This window comes from Calonectris borealis, chromosome W, assembly GCF_964195595.1.
Source record: "Calonectris borealis chromosome W, bCalBor7.hap1.2, whole genome shotgun sequence".
Lineage (NCBI taxonomy): Eukaryota > Metazoa > Chordata > Aves > Procellariiformes > Procellariidae > Calonectris > Calonectris borealis.
Genome location: NC_134351.1, coordinates 55660307 through 55682476, shown reverse-complemented (window position 1 = coordinate 55682476; position 22170 = coordinate 55660307). Strand labels below are relative to the sequence as shown.

The following is a 22170-nucleotide window of genomic DNA, read 5'->3' as shown; positions in this document are numbered from 1 at the left end:
GCCACAAACTGCTGGACTGTGCATCTGTCCATTTTAATTCCCCAGTTTAATATTTAAATGTTACTAAGAAACAAAGGAAGTCTAGTAATGTCTTCCTTAAAAGAAAAAAAAATTTCAGTTACGGGTGACATATAGAATATAGCTACCCACACAAGTTAGCATAAAATATATAAATATATATTCTATTCTATATAAATATACATATGTGTGTGTATGTATTTTTAATGACTATGGTGACTTACAACCTATAGTTAGGCCATTTCAGAACGCTAAACATTTTGTCAATTGACACAGTTTATATGTTAAGATTACTGTATTCACATTTTTTTTTTTTTAAACATGTAATATGTTCTGGGAGGAAAGCTGAGCTACAACCACTGCCAGCATTTGACAGAATGAATGCCTGTCAATTTCTAGCACAAATACAAAAGCACCCTGTGAGAGCTGTGTTTTTTCCATGGAACCTGTAGACAACTGGAACCTGTAGTCTACCTGGACTTCAGTAAAGCCTTTGACACTGTCTCCCACAGCATTCTCCTAGAGAAGCTGGCGGCTCACGGCCTAGACAGGTACACTCTTCGCTGGGTATAAAAACTGGCTGGACGGCCAAGCCCAGAGAGTTGTGGTGAACGGAGTTAAATCCAGTTGGCGGCCGGTCACGAGCAGTGTTCCCCAGGGCTCAGTTTTGGGGCCAGTTCTGTTTAATATCTTTTATCAACGATCTGGATGAGGGGATCGAGTGCACCCTCAGTAAGTTTGCAGACGACACCAAGTTGGGTGGGAGTGTTGATCTGCTCGAGGGTAGGAAGGCTCTGCAGAGGGACCTGGACAGGCTGGATCGATGGGCCAAGGCCAACTGTATGAGGTTCAACAAGGCCAAGTGCCGGGTCCTGCACTTCGGCCACAACAACCCCAGGCAACGCTACAGGCTTGGGGAAGAGTGGCTGGAAAGCTGCCCAGAGGAAAAGGACCTGGGGGTGCTGGTTGACAGCCGGCTGAACATGAGCCGGCAGTGTGCCCAGGTGGCCAAGAAGGCCAACGGCATCCTGGCCTGTATCAGAAATAGTGTGGCCAGCAGGAGCAGGGAGGTGATCGTGCCCCTGTACTGGGCACTGGTGAGGCCGCACCTTGAATACTGTGTTCAGTTTTGGGCCCCTCACTGCAAGAAGGACATGGAGGTGCTGGAGCGTGTCCAGAGGAGGGCAACGAAGCTGGTGAAGGGCCTGGAGCACAAGTCTGATGAGGAGCGGCTGAGGGAACTGGGGGTGTTCAGCCTAGAGAAGAGGAGGCTGAGGGGAGACCTCATCGCGCTCTACAACTACCTGAAAGGAGGTTGTAGTGAGGTGGGTGTTGGTCTCTTCTCCCAAGTAACTAGCGATAGGACGAGAGGAAATGGCCTCAAGTTGCGCCAAGGGAGGTTTAGATTGGACGTTAGGAGAAATTTCTTTACTGAAAGAGTGGTCAGGCCTTGGAACGGGCTGCCCAGGGAAGTGGTGGAGTCACCATCCCTGGAAGTATTTAAAAGACGTGTAGATGAGGTCCTTAGGGACATGGTGTAGTGGGCATGGTGGTGTTGGGTTGACGGTTGGACACGATGATCTTAGAGGTCTTTTCCAACCTGTATGATTCTATGATTCTATGAACTATTACTTAAAAGGAAGCTATTAAAATCTTTTGTGTTTTGAAAGAACAGGGATCCACAGCAGTCAAAAGCCAGCATAAGAAGGGAAGGACCAAAAAAAAAAAAAAAAAAGATATCTACAGGTTTCAGTCTGGGCCCTCTAATGTAATAAATTAACTGAAAACTACGAAAATTGAATGATACTGTCAAAAAGGTCTTCCTATTTTAGCTTGAAAACAGCAGGTTAAAAGGCAAACATATGAAAGAACAAAAGCAGATGAAATGGCTCCTCCTAATAGAAAATAACGCAGAGAGTCTCTAAAGTTTTGGTTTGGTTTTCTTTTTTAAACTCAAGGATACTGAATTGTGGAACAGTCTGTCATGAAAACATCCTCACAAAAAAGGCAATGTCAAAGTTAAAGCTCATGGTACTGAGTTCACCCTCAACACAACTTTCTCAAGCAGAGCTGTTCTTAAACAGCATGTAGCAATAATAACATTACAGTGTCACCAGTTAATTTACTGCTTTTCTCCCCGAAAGAAACCTTCCACAGGCAGATTCACCTCTCTTTCCTAACCCAAAGAGTCTGATTAGCCAGCTGCCAAGAAACTACCAAAAAATCTAAGAATGTTCAGGTACAACAAAAGGAACACTTTTTAAAAATCATCTTCCAGCACAGCAAGTGAGCTTCAGCTACAGGCTTCAGATATCTCGCTTTTATAAAACGTGATACAATTCTTAGGGTATGTATCAGATCTCAACACTGGCAGCTCATCTACCCATGCTCTTGGAAGGGGTATTTTCTCTCTCAGCTCTAGTGCTCCAAAAACAACAAACCAACCAACCAACCCACCCACCCCAAAAACCAAACACTGGACAATCCACTAGCAAGAGAAAGACCTCATGGGACTACAAAAAGGTTTTTTCCATTGTTCCTAAAAGGCACAATTATTGTTGGAAAAACATGTAACTGGACTACAGTAATCATGTATTCAGCTAGCATAAAAACTCACTCCAATGAGGAAATAATCTAAAAAATTTGCATGCCATTACTTGAAGAAAGCTTTGTCTCCTTTCTTGCATGGCAAAAAGCACAAAAGAATACACTTTAAAAAGCAAGGATGTCCTTATGCCAAGTGACCAAGAAACATTGTGTCTAGTTTGAATGCATTAGATCCCACATGGATATCCTGGAAAGAATCTGAAAAAGAGGAGCGTAGCTTATTGAAGCAAGTATTGAATGCTGAAGGACCAGGACAGAAACATGTACTGAAACTGCTTTGGACAATCATCACAGACAGCATCCTGGACTTTCTTTTAAGCGTGTATTTGCTGTTTCCTTCTGCTGATGCTAGAATACTCACAGCCATGCATTTCCTGACCCTGATGTTCCTTTGAAGCCTCTCAGATAACTGGTCTCCTAACTAGGACAGCAAGATTTTTGTCTTTGCTCCTCAAGATGGGATTCAAAAGTTCTAAATTCCATTCTGATGTTCACACTTGGCATTACTTGAAGAGAAAGTGCCAATACTGACCCATGGTCCAAGTACGTACTTGGAAATATGCTCCGTTTTAGCTTTAAGAGGACCATTAACTTTTGACATACATCCTTCCTAAAAGCAGAGATTTCACTTTACAACATATGAGGGGAGCCACACTACTGAGCAGTAACAGCATCTGTTCATGAAACTGAAATAAGTTTATTTTGTTCTGGTTTTTAACTTAAGACACTATATATTACTTATATAAAATATATATTACAATATATTACTTTCTGGGTGGTGGTGTTTTGTTTTTTTTTTGTTTTTTTTTTTTTTTTTTTTTTTTCTTCCTTTCTTCTTCCCTTCTTCTTCTTATTTTACACAAGGCAAACAGTCCTTTTGCTTAAATTCTATTGACACTTTGTCTAGGGATGCATTCTTGGCTATCACTGTACATTAGTTTCTTGAAGACTTGCTTATCCAAGAGGGGATTCTGAGGAGGATTAAGCAATCCCAAAAATGTATTTTCAGCTGAAGCAAGATAAACAGATCAGGATACCACTGGAAGATTTTTTCATTTGCAATTTTCTAGATATTTCTCCAAAAAAAGTAGGCATCTTTGGGGGGGGGGGAAGTCTTGAACCACACAGATCTAATTTTCTAGAAAAGGGAAAAAAAACCCAACACACCAGAAAAAAAAAGTCTTATATGTGGTATAAAAAACCCCTGTTCTTCCAAATGCAGTCAAAACGTAATAGGCTGGACATTATGAAAAGCTCTTTGAGGATGATTATCCTTTCAAATAAGATCTCAAGTGAGCTTTTCAACATTGTTAAGACGACTTGGAATAACCTGAAAGCATGTAAGAAAATATAGGTAAAAAAAACTTCAGATTTTTATGTTTTGTCTGAAAGTTTATGACTTTGCAAGAAAGCCTTCATTACCACAAATACAGCAAGTGCTAATAGTGGAAGTAGAAAGCAAGAAAGAAACAGAGGATCCAAAACAACCACAGTTCAGATATACTGTCATATTAGAAACATTACCTTACAGAACATGTCTCGGAGATCATCTTTTGGGCTAATCCACGATGCAACAGCATCACAAAAAAAAATAAAGTCCTATAAGATTAAACAATCACATAGGTTAGAAGCCTCAATTTATAGGTCTGAAAACAATGCTTGATGTTTGTTCTATGAATTATGCAGGGTATTTGATCCTAATTCACAACTGCTTTTGGGTTTATGTCTTTATTTTCCAGTTAATTCAGACAATAATGGTAAGTTATTATATGCTTAAGTGTATGGAAATAGAAATAGCTGAGCGTAGGAATAGCTTTGTTTAATCAGGTTTTTGATTAAATAAAACCACAGTTAAAAACAAAACAAAACAAAAAAAACCCCAAAACAAAACCAACAAACAAACACCACCTCCCCTCCCACACCACACTTGTCTAACTAATTCTTTCAGTACACATACCGAGTTTGAGAACCAATCATCTTAATAACAATCGACAAACCCAAGACCACACTTGCAACTCACTCTCACATATTTCCAGTTGGGAAAAAAGCTGTTGTATTTCTTTAAGCAGAGCCAGAAGCTGTTTCTGGGATACACAGAATGTTTATCATACAGGTTCAAAACTAAAGCCACCCCAAAATCCCTATGTTTAGTTCATCTGCTGTCATGCATTACCTCCTACTACACCATTAAAACATCAGTCTTAACGATTAAGTTGATAATGCACATGTTTTTGGATAGGAACTGAGGATAACAACTACATAGGAAGAGAGCTGGGATAATGAAGAGAGTCCTTAATTACTCCCTCCCTTTAAGCTGTGTGAAAGAACAAATGGACAGCAGAAGAGGGAAATGCTAAGTACAGAATAAGGGATAAGTGAAACGAACTGAAAAATTCAAAACAAGATAGAGGCTCAATTCTTGTGTTTCAAGGAGAAGGATTCCAGGCAGAGAAGAGGGAAATTCACCTTCATTTTCCTCTTAGAAAATATTACATTAGTACAGCTTTACTTTGGAGCTGCAGAGACTAAAGAGCAAGTCATATTCTATTCTTGAGATGTACTATTTATTTTAGAGAGATGCATCTTCCTGGTCATATTGACTATTTAAGCAATATATCCAAAGTTGAAACAATCTTCCCTACCCAAGTTTTAAGAATGAAGGGATAGTTATTGGTTTTGTTCTGTTTCTTTTTTTTAAAAGCTTAGATTGCATCTGAAAAATAGGTTTTAGTATGTCAACTTTTGCCTTGTATTTTCATACATATCCTCAACATAAAGACTGACAGAAGTATCAAAATACAGTTAATCAAAGTTCATTATTTACATATTCTTTGTAAGTAAAAGACAAAAAATGAATTTAACAATACCGTCCTTTCCTTTCCATAAGTGATAATTACTGAAGCAGAAATCCTGAAGTATCATGATATGTATCATTTGAAAAATAAACATTTTGGCTTTCTTGATGTCAAAAAAGCAGCTACAACATGTACTACAGGGAATCAACATCAAGCTAAACTTTTTCATACTCCATATACAGTCGTCCTGGTTTCAACTGGGATAGAGTCAATTTTCTTCCTAGTAGCTGACTTGTATGTACAAGAAGTGAGTAACGAATACTATGACTGGGACTGGAGGGGCCCTGCCTCCAGCCAGGTGGAGGAGAGGGACAACCGGGTTTACTGGACTGGGTGGATTCGATGGCCTGGCACATCAGACCCACAGGAGTATAAGGCTCTAGTAGACACCGGTGCACAGCGTATATATCATTATACATATCATTATCATTTTGCCTTCCTTTTCTGTTCTATTAAACTGTCTTTATCTCAACCCACAAATTTACCTTTTTTTTCTCTCCCCCATCCCACCGATGGGGGGGGGGAGCGAGCGAGTGGCTGTGTGGTGTTTGGCCGCCTGCCGGGTTAAACCACAACAACAGCTTTCACTAAGTTTCACGAGTAAAGAAAAGTAGTTAAGATCTATTTATGTATCTTACTTGGACTACTCCACTGGGGTTGACAGAGATCATGGTACATATCCCACGGAATGCTGAATCCTTTTCCTCATTGTCTCTTATGTTTCGCAGAGAGGTGCACCTAGTAAGTTGGAGAGCAAAACTTAGCTAATTCTATTACTTTTTCATTCAATCAAGTCAGAAAGAGATGACAGTATTTGATGGAATAAGTCACACTGATAAGATTATCTGAAACACTATTTTGAACACTTAGAAAGTTACTTGTTGCACACAGTCTTTACTACTATATTCCCATTAGGCATCATCTCCAGAATCTTGCTTTCCTGTTGCACTATATACAGTTAGAAAGTGTGACCTGTATTCCATTAAATACAAAAGAAACATGTATATGAAATATTTAGAGAAACTATCATTATTAGAAGCAGAACATATAATACTATCGCAGTATGAATTATGTCAGATACCACTTACAGAACAGTTATTTAATTTTTACAGCAGCAAGCAAGCTATTTTATACATAACAAGTCTAGATACATATTCCTTACAGCAATTCAAGCCTCAGAATGAATTTTAAGTAAAGTAATGCACAGTTTAAATTTTACAGTATTTGCATGCATTGTATTATCATTCTGGTGGATTTTAAAATGCTCTTTCATAGTCAAGCTTTAACACGCAAGCATGTGACAATCTTATCCCATGCATAAATTAGTCATTAGCCACAACATAAAGAATACATGATGGTGCTACTAAAAACTCACAAACCTGATAGGACAAGATTAGTCACATGATTGGCAGTGATTAAGGATTGAGATTTTGTAACCAACTGAAAATATATCTAAAAGAAAGGGGGGGGGGGAGAAAAAGAAAAATGAATTTAAAAAAAAAGATTGAATAATACACACCAGGGTCTTATAAACTGCTGTAGCATGGGGGCCACCTCTTGAGGACAAACGTAACCAAGACGACCAATTGTTATTGCTAAGGTAATGCAATCACGGTTATACACCACCAAACGCCAACCAAGACATGAGCAAATGAGGGGGGAGGAGAAAAAAATAAAGAAAAAACAACAAATAACTCAGAAACAGAAGCCAACAGAATCTGTGTATGATAGTAAACATAAGATTTCACCAGTGCTGTTTATTACCACCCCCTAAATAAGAGGCAGCAACATATATGGTATACTCTCCAGGGTAAAAGAAAAATTAAAGGAAAAAACGAGATAACACCAAAAAACACAATTTAAAATCCAAAGGCTTTCTGCCCTCTTCAGAATCATCTCTTACAGTAAATTTACCTACCATACACTTCAAAGTTTTTAATAAAAAGTACTATTATGGATACTCTTAACAGAAAGGAATTAATAATTTTCAGTTTTAGTATCAAGTAGTCCTAAATATTTTATTTTTTCAATATTTTGAATTCAAGATTTTAATAGGCCTACTATCTATCAGGAAAAATACATTTATAAATACTTTTACATTGAATATATTGTGGTCTATCTAATAAACGCTAAATAGATTAAACACTTCTCAAAGAGCACCAAATATTTGTTTTCTTCATAATCTTGTAGAGAATTTAAAGTGGTTGCTAACTCACAGCAACTGACTGCAGAAAATTAGTTCTTTAATCCCAATATTTCTCCTGTTCAGAAAAGGCTTCCTTGTAAAAGTTGTATAAGAATCTGACTTCTGATACAAAAGCATAAGGACACATGAAAAGCAAAACCGCTTCTTTGGATGATTAGGTAGTGTGGTCCTTTGTTCTGAGGGACAGACTGAAGAAAATATCATCATGCAAATGTGTTTTAATGGTGTTTGCTCAACTCACGAAAGATTAATCTTTAGAAAAAGGAGAAGGTGGGGAATAACGTATCAGGATTACTTGAAACAAAATACATGAATAATACTAAAATCCAGCAGATTTATATGAAGCAGAGAAAGGAAACCTATGTTCAAGGGACATACTATGCAACACTAATTAACAGGCATTTGTGAACAGTTTCATGAAACATGCAATAAAGCAGATGATGCTTTCTCCAATAAAAGTTTAGTGTAGGATATACTAGCAGTTTGAAACATACTCGTTCCACGAAAGCTGCGGCTTACTGGTAATGTACTATTTTGCCCAGACATTACTCAATTTCAATATGCAGTGTCTCAAATTTTTGGCAAATCTAACTTATAAAACTGCATTTGAAGTGCTACTTTCAAATGAAAATACACTTTTAAGGTTTATCTGTAAGTTGTCACAGCTACAGTCTGTACAAGGAATAGCAATTTCTGTCAAAGCTTAACTTTTTGGCACGTACTCATTATTTTCCATGCAACTACTTTTACTTAAGGTGGTCTCGTATGTTTCCATAGAAGTGTTTTCATAGCTCATTACATAACAACCTAAAGCAGAAAACAGTAATACTCTTGTACATACCAATGGCATGCAGCACAATATCCCACAACAAACTTATAAGTACACCACACTCAACATTTATTTGCAGTTATGCATCCACATTTAAAGTAACTATTAAGATACTAAAAAAAGTCAGTGTTTGGATGCTTCAAAAAAATTCTCTAGCAGCGATGGAAGAAAACATTTAAGTACTGGATGCTTCTCAGTTACAGGTATTAAACATCCATCAGTGCAGACAAAGGGGGTTGGAGCAGGGGGAAACAAAATTTATATTGCTATACTATTCCATGGTGTATTTCATAACAAGTAGTTATTTGCTCCAAAATTATCTTTTAAAAAAGCAGTACCTATAATATGTCAGACAACTAGGCAATTTTTCCTTCAAATTCACCTTCCATACTAAACGAGGGGGTGGGGTGTAGAGAATACTGGAAGAAAAATATGAATTGAAAAAAATCTCTCTCCAATTTATCTCATACTTGGCTCAAAAAAAAAAAAGTAACTGTAGCACTGAATTTGCATCATTTTCAATTATGTCAGGTATAATGACTAAACTATCATTTTTCTTACAAGACAGTTTTCAAACAGAAAAAAGTCAAAAGATTCTCAATTAGTAAAATAGTAAACTAGAACCCCGTTAAATTATTAATAAAGTTTTGCTGAAGTATGGAAGGCTCTCTTCATACCAGAACATGCCCTCTATAAATGCAAAAGAAACAAGCCTCAGAAATTCTGATTCAATAAGGCATTTGTGGACTGCTCCCAATTTGGAAGTCAAAGCTGCTGGCCAGAACATAGAAATGCGCATGCCACTGTTAGACTTCTTTTCAGAAATTTGTTATTAAGTGACCAGGTAATAGAAGTTATACGTAATTCCAGTTATGTTGTTGTAAAACTGCCATCACAGATCTAGATTTTTGAGCATATTACTACAAATTAGTCTTAAAAAAACATGCATTTTTTGTAAATTCGGAGTTCATTATTTGTTTTATATATGCCGATTACATTTGTTGCAAACACTAGACATATATATACAGTACACATGTGTAAGGAGATGCATATATTAAAATCAGTGTAAAGTCACTAAGACTTTTAAGTGTTACTGCATACATTTGTCATATTGTATACATAAATAAAATTGGAAGAATACTTAAATAGATGATAAATAAATATAAAATGTTATAAAGGTGGGAAAGCAATAACTTTAATAATCTAGATATACGATAGATGTTTTGCTGCAAGACTGAGACTTGTAAGAGCTTCTGCAAAACAGAGTTGGTTTTGCTTATAAAAGCCAAATACATAGCAATAAAATAAGTTCTATGCAATTTTTTAAATCATTATAAAAAAAATAAATCTCTAATTCCCTTCACCATGAATGGTTCAGTTTTTGGGTACCTGTGTTCTCTAACAATGTCTTTGGTGTGTTGGGTCTGTTAATTATTTCTACAAGCTGGTGCAACACCATTGGAATATAAGGCTGCATCTCTATACCTGAAACAGCCAAAAAGAAACATTCAGAAGAAAATGACAATTAATATACATAATCTATTTAGATCTGGTACATTGAACTTACTGTCAAGGACAAGAATATCAAATTTAATTTAAAGTTTAACATGAAAGTATCACTAAAAATAATAATAATAAAAAAAAACCCAGACAAACCATTCTAAATGTGCAAAGATTCAAAGGAAAAAAAAAAAGAAAATTAAAAACCTTACCCATCTGGATGGAGATTTCTCCAATTGCCCAGGTGGCATTGTTACACACAGAAATGAATTCAGGGTTTAGGTTGGTTCCCAAAACGGGCATGAAATCAGCTAGAAAGAACAACATTTTAAAATCTTATCACACAATACAACCATCTTGTCCCATTACTGTAAGATCACGGGGGGGGGGGGAAGTTTTTAAAAAATCATGTAAGCATATTTATATTATTGTAAAGCATTATACCTGAATTAACAAGAGCAACAAGAGCTGTATTTCTACTACATATCAGATTATCCTGGATTTTACAACCTAAGCAGATCAATGCAAATCTTTTCAAACTATGATTTAAAAATATTTCTAATTGGCTTTACCTTTATGTAACTCTAGAAACCTTTTTTCTTCCCTTCCCGGGGATGGGGGAAGAAAAAACATACCTGGATAGCTATGTATTCAGCTGTGCTTAAAAAACAACAACAACAACAACAAAAAACAAAAACCAAAACACAAAACCAAAAAACCCACCACACAACAAAAAAAACACCACCAAAAACAACACCAAAACAAAACACAAACAAAAAAACCCACACCAAACAAAACCCAAAAACAACAAAAAAACCACCACAAACAAAAAACCCACCCCCCCAAACCCCAACAACAAAAAAAACCCAACAAAAAACCAAACACCACCACCCCCCACCCCCCAAAAAAAAAGAACAGCCAACAACAATGAAGCCTAGAAGGCAAATCACAGCCTTGATTAAATTTTAATAAAATATTAGTCACAAAGATAGATTATAACATCTGCCAAATAAATTTTAAATTCCAAGCCTATCCAAGCATTCATTTGTCAAGTTAAGTGTATCTCAAGAGTATCTGAGGGAAGAGACAGTGAATATTGTGGAAGTGTATAACTGATGCTACTTCCCTACTAAAATTAAAAACAAAACAAAAAACCCAAAACCTACTGTCTAGCCAAGTTTTCTAATTTCAATATATATAAACTATATGTAACAATAGATTCTAGTAGAACAAAAAAAGCTACAAATTCAAGAATTTATCAAAGAAAGCAACTGTTCTAATTGAAGTCTAAGTACATCTGTTTTGCTGTATTCCAGCACATCAGGAAGCATGTTACATTATAAAAATCAAGCAGCAAAATGAACTTTTGCACTGTCCACAAAAAGATGAACATGTCTTAAACACACAGTTCAAAGGAGAAAAGACTATAGACCCTTACTGATAAAGGAAAACGAAAACTTACAACACTATGACAAGGCAAGCCACAGAAGAGGGAACTTAATGGCTAAACCAGTCTCTTATCAGTTTGTAAAACATGTTAATTATTTAATACGTAAAAGAAACATACCGATGCAAGGCTTAACATGCTGAAAACACGCCTTTGTCAGATCACCTAACAATGCAAAAGAACTCTGCCGTACCTCAGGCATTTTATCCTAAAGAGAGGAAGAAAAAAACCTGACAATTCTAGAAGTGTTTCCAATTCTCTTAAGAAAGAAAAACCTTGGATTTGTGGAGGGTTGACCTTGGCTGGCTGCCAGGTGCCCACCAGGCTGCTCTATCACTCCCCCTCCTCAGCGGGGGGGGGGGGGGGGGGGGGGGGGGGGGGGGGGGGCGGGAAGAGAGAAAATAAGATAGAAAAGAGTTTAGTAAAGAAAAGCAAAGGCCATGCGCAGAAGCAAAGGAAACAAAAAGGTTTATTCTCTACTTCCCATCAGCAGGCAATGTCCAGCCACTTCCTGGGAAGTAGGGAAGTAGGGCCTCAGTACGCGTAGCGGTTGCTTCGGAAGACAAGCACCTTAATAACGAATGCCCCCCTCCTCCTCCTTTCTCTCAGCTTTTATTGCTGAGCACGACGTCATATGGTATGGAATATCCCTTTGGTCACTTTGGGTCAGCTGTCCTGGCTCTGTCCCCTCCCAACCTCTTGCCCACCCCCAGCCTACTGGCCTTTGGAGGTGGGGGGTTGGAGAGACAGCCTTGATGCTGTGGGAGCACTGCTCAGCAGTAGCCAACACATTGGTGCGTTATCAACACCCTTCTAGCTACAACTACAAAGCACAGCACTACCAGGGCTGCTATGGGGAAACTTAACTCCATCCCAGCCAGACCCAATACAGGATTAAACAGGTTACTCATCTCACCTGCATGCATTGGTACATTAGCGTCAGGATATTGCTTCGAGCCACTAGCTGTTCAATGTTGCCTCCGAGCCCTTCAGCTAAACCACTGAGTAAATCAAGAGCCACAATCATGAAATCTTTATCTGGAGCCTCATATTGGTCTGGCTGAGCATTGTGCAACTGCAACAAATAAGTACGCATTTTCAAAATGAGTATTAGGTTTTCTCAGGGGTATGCATAAAAGTAAAAACAAAACAAACACAAAAAAAACAGTTTCAGAACTGCAGCTTCATTTAAATATTCAATGGTTAATACTACAAATCTCCCTGCAAACCTGTAACTTTACATAGTTAATACACTGGTTTAAGGAGATATTCTGAAAACATTGGAATAGCAATAGAAAAATACCATGGCTTGTGCAAGAGTCTTCTGCACCAGATTTACACAACGCTGGTACACAGGTTCACAGTATGGAAGAAAGCCAGACTGCAAGGCAGTAGCAACTGATGACAGGCACTGGAATAAATAAATTAAAAAAAAAAAAAAAAAAAAAAAAAAAGAGAGAGAGAGAAGAGCAAGAGAGACATACTAACTTTCCTCACCTCCCCAAAGTACCTTTTACTTGGGAGAGGTAAATTAAAAGCATTTTAAATACACCCACAAGTAACTGATTAAGTAAAAACAACCTAGAAAGGCAGTACCGATTAGCTGAGCCAAGGCAACTGTCAGCTAATTGTTACTCTCTCCTACGTATGTCAGTTGAGAAAATTTCTCAGAAGCAGCATCTTCTTAGAGGTGGCCAAGAAAGTTCATATGAAGACAGTTACTATAATTCAGCTAGCACTTACACTAAACTTCAGTATCTTGACCATGTACAAGCCTTAACATTACCCAAGAATTACGAAACTAATTTCTCTAGAAGTTTTTTCCTGCTTCACACTTGGAAAGTACAGAGAATAGACTACATGGTCTGGTTCTTACCTTCAGCCTGTCTGATAATAGTTTTAATGGAGGGATGAAGGGAGAGCAAGGAGAGAGAGAAGACAAGAACAACAGGGGGATGGAACAATTTTTTTTAAAAAAGAATCCCAAAGAAAACACTCAAGAATGGCAGAAAAAAAAAATCTAAAAGATTTCTGCTAAACCTAATGACATTTCCTCAATCACAAGATTTTCTCACTACAGTCATAATATTTTCTCCATAATGGGAAATACCTAACACTGTCAGCTTTTATAGTCTCACTTCCTAGTAGGAGCATCTTTAGTAAAAGGAGTAATTCCTAAAAGAAGTTGATAAAACATATTCAAATTTTAACATTTACCTCTAATAAAGGGAAGAGATCTTTATCTTCATCCTTCAACATGTTCCACTTTTGGATTAATGGAGGCATTAGCATCTGAATATATTCCTGTTTAGGATGAAAATACATTAGCTACTGAAACACTTCATTGCATACTAGTTTATTTCAAAGCTAGAAAATTGATATATTAAGAATTGATATATTCTACTTTTTCATCAAAAGAAAATTGATATAATGTAATTCAATCATTGTTGCAATATATAGAAGTAGTTTAATATTAGAATTTACAATTTACATCTTAAGATTTTTTGCTGAGGCACATAAATACCCTTGCAGAACGAATCTTTTCCTCCAGGTTTGGCTTCAGTCTAGCAACTTTTAATAGCTGCCTGGGTTGTTACAAATCTATAGGATTGCCTCAGGGCCTACAGAAAATGTTTTTACCAGCAATGCAATCTGGCTGTGCATCTGCCACCTGCTTTTCTCAACCATCTCCCATTGCCCTGATGCTACAACCCTATCCCCCCAAGTTCCTAAAACCTCTTCCTCAAGCAACTACCATCCATGAAGAAAGTAATTTTCTATCCCTCCAGAAAGGTGCACTTACGAATTCTGTATAAAGATGTTGCATCTTCCCTGCCACTGCTGTCACAGTCACAAGGACTTTAAGCAAGGCATCCCTGTAGTACTGTTGCTCCCAGAAAGTATCCAAAGAGCCAACAGATGCTGCCAGCTAATGCTATGTCCAAAGATAGAATATTCTAAGTGACTGAAGAAAATCCCACCATCACTAGGAGCTCCCATTTAGCTTCCTCCTGGTGCTGTCAAATGTCAAGCTGGCCAGGGCCAGAGAGATTGAAAAAGATGTGCTTTGGTGGTGTGGAGTCTTGGACGGCAAGTAAAATGCCATGGCAACAACCCAAATTGTTTTATTCTAGTGTGTCTATGTCATGTGAAGCACTATAGAGAAATAAAGCCAATTTCAATAGCCATCATAAGATGCACATGTGACATATGCATATCCTATTAATGAACATATGCACACTACAAAAAAACCACTATTTGCCTGTGTGTTATCTGTGCTTTGTCCAAAGGATTCTGTGGTTTTTAGATATAAAATGCACATCTGTCCCACTCTCTGATAAAGCAATTTCTAATGATGATGTGCTCCAATACATTGGAAAGACACACATAGCAGCCTAGCTAAACTGAAAGTGGTTACCAAAACAAACAAAAAACCCTCATCATTAGAAATTAGCACACACATTACACCAATTTCTTTAAAGTCCCATTTCATATCTATATTGATATATGCATCTCCTCTGAGCTGAAAAATTCCGAGAATGAGAAAAAAGTCACGATAACGAGAAGCACATTTCACAAGCCACCACCACACACACACTTGTTTATTCAAAATAGGGATTATTTGCGTAGTGGGAAAGTTACATGCAGTCTATGTATTTTACATGTCAATATTTATTATTATTGAAGCCTACACAGAAAGGTCAGCATTTCTGTTTTATAACATGTAAAGCGCACTACAGAAACCACTGAACCAGTTTTTCAATATGTGACAAGTGCTTCTACAGAACATAAGGTATACTCACTGGTTTATTTAGATGATGTCCTACAGAATCTGCTAGAGTTCCTATAGCATCATAAAGAATGAGCAGGTTTTTATGCTGGTATTTACTAAATGCGAAGACCAAAGTGTCAAGTATATACGCAAGATAAGGAACAAGCTCTGTACAAGCCTCCTCTTCTAGAGTAGCAAAGGCACTGAATGACAAAAAACCCACCCCAAACAGGTCAGTCAGTATCTTGGAAAAAAAACAAAACAAGACCACCCCAAAACGCTCCACACTACCCATTTCTGTTTAAACGTAGAACTGTATTTAGTCCTCAAATTCATCCAAGGTATGTTTTCAAAATGGTATTACTGAGATAAACTCAATGTATTTTGGTTGAACAAAAAGATTCAACTCTTACATTGCGATGAGCAAAATTTAAAAATATTCCTGTAAAACCTGTTATGTATACATGTTACAGATCTAATTCTGCTTTATGAAGAAACTTTCTTGACAGTCTGCTGTGTACACTCCTGCCCCACGCAAACTGACACGTAAAAGCTTTATTTACTGACCTTCCTGCACAAGAGGTGTACCCATTCCATTAATGGTGTGTTCATAATTTTTTTTTTTTTTTTTTTTAAATATCAGCAGACAAGGGGGAGAAGGGAATCTTACCTCCAAGGATCTCCTTTCAAGAGAAAGGGAATATCCCTTGATATAACTGTAACCCAAATGTTTTGGTAATCCTGAACTAAATATAAACAGCATCACTAATGCAATGATAGGATAGTTTTCCTTTGTCATCAGTATTGACCTTGTTCATAGACATATAAAAGCCAGATTTCTGGTCAATGAAACTTCAAATATTGAAAATAAACAGGTGTCACAATACAGATAATTTCTTTTACTGCAATAGATTGTTTAGTTCAGTGATTCATATACTCTGAAAACAAACTGGACAAGAGAAATACAAATTAACTTTTTTCATTTTATTACAACTCAGAGTAATTTGTGACTACTTCAGAAGCAGCTGAACCTACTCCAATTCAAAAGAAAAAGAATAAAATACATTAAGAGTTAGAAACGGAGTCGTGCATTCATCGATAAAGGCATTAAAATAGTTTCCCATGAAAAAGCAGTGTCACGGACAGTGCTTTTTGTTTAAGCTTTGGCTCACCTGCAGGCAGCTTCTTGTACTCTCTTGTTGCTATCCAGAATACGCTTTAGCAACTCAGTCATTAAAGGCTTCAAGTATGTGTCTGGGGGTTGACTAACTACCCAGTGTGCATAGCGACTAAGAGTCCAGCATGTAATGGAGCGCACAAGAGCCTTTTTGTTAGAGAGGCACTGAATAAGGTGAGGGATCAGCTCAGGAAGATATGGAATCATACCCTGCATGCAACCTAGAAGGAAAAATATAGCTATTACAGTACAAGAATTAGAAAACAAAAAGTTCTATTACATTTCTTCCTAGAATAGACATATTTTCATCCTCTATCATGTAGTAATACATTTTAACAATACACAAAGCAAGCCTACCTAATTTATGTTAAGTCCTCACCATAAACAATAATTAAAATCCCCAATCAAATTTACATTTCTACTTCAGTGCTTCCCCAAACCCCAGAAATTCTGCTTTATTAAATGTAGTATAGCAAGAACATTAGTTTATTGTCATGGTTTAACCCCAGACGGCAACTAAGCCCCACACAGCCGCTCACTCACTCCCCCTCCAGTGGGATGGGAATCAGAAGAGTAAAAGTGAGAAAACTCATGGGTTGAGATAAAGACAGTTCAATAGGGAAAGCAAAAGCCACGCACGCAAGCAAAGCAAAACAGGGAATTCATTCACTCCTTCCCATCGGCAGGCAGGTGTTCAGCCATCTCCAGGAAAGCAGGGCTCCATCACGCGTAACGGTTCCTTGGGAAGACAAAACGCCATCACTCCGAACATCCCCCCCTTCCTTCTTCTTCCCCCAGCTTTATATGCTGAGCACAATTTCATACGGTGTGGAATATCCCTTTGATCAGTTGGGGTCAGCTGTCCCGGCTGTGCCCCCTCCCAACTTCTTGTGCACCCCCAGCCTCCTTGCTGGTGGGGTGGGGCGAGAAGCAGAAAAGGCCTTGAGTCTGTGTAAGCACTGCTCAGCAGTAGCTAAAACATCCCTGTATTATCAACACTGTTTCCAGCACAAATCCAAAACATAGCCCCATGCAAGCTACTGTGAAGAAAATTAACTGTACCCCAGCCAAAACCAGCACATTTATAAAGCTTGGAAGTCTTATGCCAGTCTACTCAGAGTGACCAAGACAACAAGTAGAGAAAGATTAGGCCTTGATAACAAATCATCATATCATTAAAAAGGATTCCTTAAGAAATTTAATTTTCTTCTTGTTTTCTCCTAATATCACACAAATACTGACCAGCAATAAAAGCTATACACTTCAAGTCAGCAAGGGCAGTAATACACTGAGATTTGCCAGAAGAACTAACTTTTTACCTTGCTTGACTTGAAATCAAAACTAACAAAAAAGTTTTCTAGCAACAAAGAAAAAGTATGTTCACTAGGCACTGTGCGAAGAGATAGATAATCCAGGCACGGACCCAAACACATTCCTTCAGTTTGCAAAATGGACAGAGATACTGGAAATACAGGCAAAAAGCCAAGCCTGTGAGTAAATACAGAGAAATGGAAGTTATCACATTTAAATTGGAGAACCATCCACAATTGGAGAACCATCTCCTGTTCACAAACAGAGAAGGACTGGTGGGAGATGTGGTGGTCAGAGTCTGGCTTGGGCTTAGCGACCATGAAATGGGAGAATTTTCAATACTTGGTGAAGTAAAGAGGGGGGCCAGCAAAACCGCTACCATGGACTTCCGGAGGGCGGACTTTGGCCTGCTCAGGACACTGGTCGAGAGGGTCCCTTGGGAGACAGTCCTGAAGGGCAAAGGGGTCCAGGAAGGCTGGACGTTCTTCAAGAAGGAAGTCTTAAAGGCGCAGGAGCAGGCTGTCCCCATGTGCCGCAAGAAGAACGGGCGGGGAAGGCGACCGGCCTGGCTGAACGGGGAGCTCTGGCTGGGACTCAGGAAAAAAAGGAGAGTTTATCGCTTGTGGAAGAAGGGGTAGGCAACTCAAGAAGAGTACAGGGATCGCGTTAGGTCGTGCAGAGAGGAAATTAGAAAGGCAAAAGCCCGGCTAGAACTCAACCTGGCCACTGTCGTGAGAGACAACAAAAAATGCTTTTACAAGTATACTAATGACAAAAGGAGAGCCAAGGAGAATCTCCATCCTCTATTGGATGCGGGGGGGAACGTTGCCACCAAGGACGAGGAAAAGGCTGAGGTACTCAACGCCTTCTTTGCCTCAGTCTTTAATAGTCAGAGCAGTTATCCTCAGGGTACTCAGCCCCCTGAGCTGGAAGACAGGGACAGCAAGCAGGATAAACCCCCCATAATCCAAGAGGAAGCAGTTAACGACCTGCTATGCCACCTGGACGCTCACAAGTCTATGGGGCCAGATGGGATCCACCCGAGGGTACTGAGCCAGCAGCGTGCCCAGGTGGCCAAGGCAGCCAATGGCCTCCTGGCCTGTATCAGAAATAGTGTGGCCAGCAGGAGCAGGGAGGTGATCGTGCCCCTGTACTCAGCACTGGTGAGGCCGCACCTCGAATCCTGTGTTCAGTTTTGGGCCCCTCACTACAAGAAGGACATGGAGGTGCTGGAGCGTGTCCAGAGGAGGGCAACGAAGCTGGTGAAGGGCCTGGAGCACAAGCCTTATGAGGAGCGGCTGAGGGATCTGGGGTTGTTTAGCCTGGAGAAGAGGAGGCTGAGGGGAGACCTCATCGCGCTCTACAACTACCTGAAAGGAGGTTGTAGCGAGGTGGGTGTTGGTCTCTTCTCCCAAGTAACTAGCGATAGGACAAGAGGAAATGGCCTCAAGTTGCGCCAAGGGAGGTTTAGATTGGACATTAGGAGAAATTTCTTTACTGAAAGAGTGGTCAGGCCTTGGAACAGGATGCCCAGGGAAGTGGTGGAGTCACCATCCCTGGAAGTATTTAAGAGACGTGTAGATGAGGCGCTTAGGGACATGGTGTAGTGGGCATGGTGGTGTTGGGTTGATGGTTGGACTCAATGATCTTAGAGGTCTTTTCCAACCTTAATGATTCTATGATAATCTTCTATGAAAAAGCAGCTCAGGGCACTGAAGTCACAGGACCGGTCTTCTCCATTTCTGAAAACACTGAATGAAACGTAAGGCTCAAATTTATTAAATATTCCTCTTGTATCAAATCAAGGTAGTACTTCATGATAGACCAATAAATATATGCTGCAGAGTTAAGAAAGGGAGGAATAAAAGAAATTATCTAAGTTATTTAGCCTCCGAAACATGCATAGATTTGAAAATGAAAAATTAAACAAATAACTGCAGTCACCAATTAGTAGATGTAGAGATTAATCACTAAAACCAAATCAGCTAAGGATGTATACTTGTTTGCACAAGTAAATTCACCTAGAAGGAATCACAGAGCTGCTTTAGAACCAATCAAAAATTCAGCAACCTGATATGCACTGTTGCCTTACCTTCAGCAATTGCTCCAAGAACAAGGATACCAGATTCTTTAACTACCCATTCAGGATGGAAGAGCAATTCCTTCAAAAGGGGCAAGATGTGTGGCAGAAGTTCATCACGAAATACATTAGCCAGGACATCTAGAGCAGCAGCAGAACATTTCCCTGAGGGGAATTAACAGTGTTAATCTCTGCTTATTGTACAAGCAGTTGTAGTTAGACAATATAATCCTCATTTTAACTTTGAGCTGCCAGGGCATTAGGAGGAAAGATACTTCCATTTCATTACAATACATAGGGATCCACTGTGGTCTGTTACAAAGCCATAGCTCTTAGAAAGCCAATTTTGCAGCATTTTTATAGCCACTAAAAGGACTTATACACTGTGGATACTAAAACACTCACTGACAGGAACCACACCATTATATTGCAACATTATATACACTAAGAAGAAAGAAACTAAGGAGAAATAGCCAAAAAATATTAGCAATTGATTCAAACATGATCCATGTCTCAAAGTAAAAAAAAAAAAAAAAAAAAAAAAAAAAGCCAAAAAAACCAGACAAACAAACAAAAAAAACAACACCAAAAAAACACCACCACACAAAACCATCAATCTCTAGAGACTGAAAGAAATTCACTGGCCTCTGCTCTGAGCTTTTATATCTTACTCCTAATTCTGTGATGCACCAATACAAAGAATATCACCTCGAAATTTGTTGGAAAGTTTTTAATCTCATATTTTTAGCACACAAAAGCAACTAATAGAATAGATAATAAATACAAAACTTTTTCTGCTCTGCTCCTAGATGATGTCCAACAGGTTTAAATAAAACAAAACATGAGCCGTCAACTCAGAGTAGATCTCCACTGCAAAGCAATAATAAATAACACAGACTCCCCAAGACTAGCACCTGCTGCTTTCAGCTAAGACTGTTTCAGCTTTCTGAGGCAGGCTCTCATATTTAGTTACCAGGTCTCATTAGTAAGCAATGCTGCTAATCGTCAGGCTGTGCTGATGTTTCTTCTCTGTTCAAATTGTAAGTCAAGTATAGAACACTGGATTAAGAAATAGGGCACACAATTCTGAATTTCAGATAATCCAAATTCTCTCAAGTCCAGATGACATACATCAAAACAGATTTCTTAACGGTTCTGTTCTCACTCTTAGTCAGCTTTGGCTTCCTCACCATCTTAACCAAAACTGTGGACCACAGGGCGCCCTCTATCATTTCAGCTATGTTTTTCAGGAAATATGTATTTAATTCTGTAATCTCTACACACAAAAACAACTACAAGAACAGCATTATGAATTTAAAACTATAAAAAAAGATACTTTACAAAAGCAAGCATATTTGTGCTTATTTTCTTCTAAAATAATAATAATAATTTTAAAAGTTTAGATATGTCTTAAAGTTGTTTGATCCATAAGCTTCAAGGTACATTCATCTGTACTACTGTACTACATCTGAACTACTGGTAATGGCTGTCAGTAGTAGCATGTTCAAATGGGGGGGGGGAGGGAATCAAACACACAAACCAGATTTAGAGAGAAGACTGAAGAAAGACTTTTTTTTTTTTAATAAAGTAAACAGGTGATCCATGATTTGTATTATCTTATAGAATTAAAATTCAAAATCCAAAGCTTCTGTTGAATTGCATCCAGTAGATATTTGCAGCTCTACCAGCCATATTTGATATAAGAAATAAGCTTACAGATGGCTAGCTTTTGTCAATACAGTTACATAGTCAAAATGTCACCTGAAAGACTCCCCCTCTGCCCCAACCACCAACTATATCAGCAGATAGTTCTTTTTCTATTCAAAAGCAAAGCCTCAGTATTCCTATACACAAACTCCTCTTTTTACTGTGGTTCTTGTATTATGCAAGTAGCTATATTTTAAAACATTTTACACATTACTTTGACATACTTAAATTCCAGTCAGAAATAGTATCATCATCATCATCAAGATCATCGTCATCATCATCATCATCTTCAATACCATCTTCTTCATGTTGCTGAGCTACTGTCCGTGAACGATGAAAACGAGGTCTTATGTCCTGTTCACTATCTGGAATAGCTTCATCTTCTTCAACATCCCCCTGTCGTCAAAATGTTTTATCAGATAAACTAGTGCAACTATATTGCTCAAGGAAGTTAAGAATGTAGTGTAAATTTTAGTTCAAGATTTTATAAGCATATGAAAGATTCACATCCCACTTGTGCTGCCCAGCTAACTAAAAATGCCATTGTTCCTGCATTCTGCTACAGTATTTACCGGAAAAATGACAGGAAAATAGAAGCAAGAGAGGTAAGCTCACACAAAAGCACAAAGTACCCTTCTTGTTAAGAAATTACTCTTGATGG

The 22170-nt window shown here is 38.4% G+C and overlaps 1 protein-coding gene across 6 annotated transcripts in view; it reads right to left on the bottom strand.

The window, feature by feature from the left end:
• LOC142074854 (transportin-1-like) overlaps window positions 1-22170 on the bottom strand; it is a 64412-nt gene that overhangs the window by 3308 nt on the left and 38934 nt on the right. For 4 of the 6 annotated variants that reach the window (XR_012670726.1, XM_075135762.1, XM_075135761.1 and 1 more), the window contains exons 11-23: window positions 21734-21905; window positions 19815-19967; window positions 16407-16632; window positions 15266-15437; window positions 13680-13766; window positions 12766-12873; window positions 12379-12537; window positions 11583-11670; window positions 10228-10326; window positions 9905-10000; window positions 7000-7075; window positions 6119-6218; window positions 4150-4224 (exon numbers count right to left, since the gene is read on the bottom strand). Coding sequence is in view for 4 of the 6 variants with exons in the window: in XM_075135762.1 (XP_074991863.1) it covers window positions 4150-4224; window positions 6119-6218; window positions 7000-7075; window positions 9905-10000; window positions 10228-10326; window positions 11583-11670; window positions 12379-12537; window positions 12766-12873; window positions 13680-13766; window positions 15266-15437; window positions 16407-16632; window positions 19815-19967; window positions 21734-21905 (1611 nt within the window). In the remaining 2 variants the exon portion in view is untranslated. The remainder of the gene's footprint in view (window positions 1-4149; window positions 4225-6118; window positions 6219-6999; window positions 7076-9904; window positions 10001-10227; window positions 10327-11582; window positions 11671-12378; window positions 12538-12765; window positions 12874-13679; window positions 13767-15265; window positions 15438-16406; window positions 16633-19814; window positions 19968-21733; window positions 21906-22170) is intronic. The other 2 variants (XR_012670727.1, XM_075135764.1) reach the window with 2 other exon arrangements.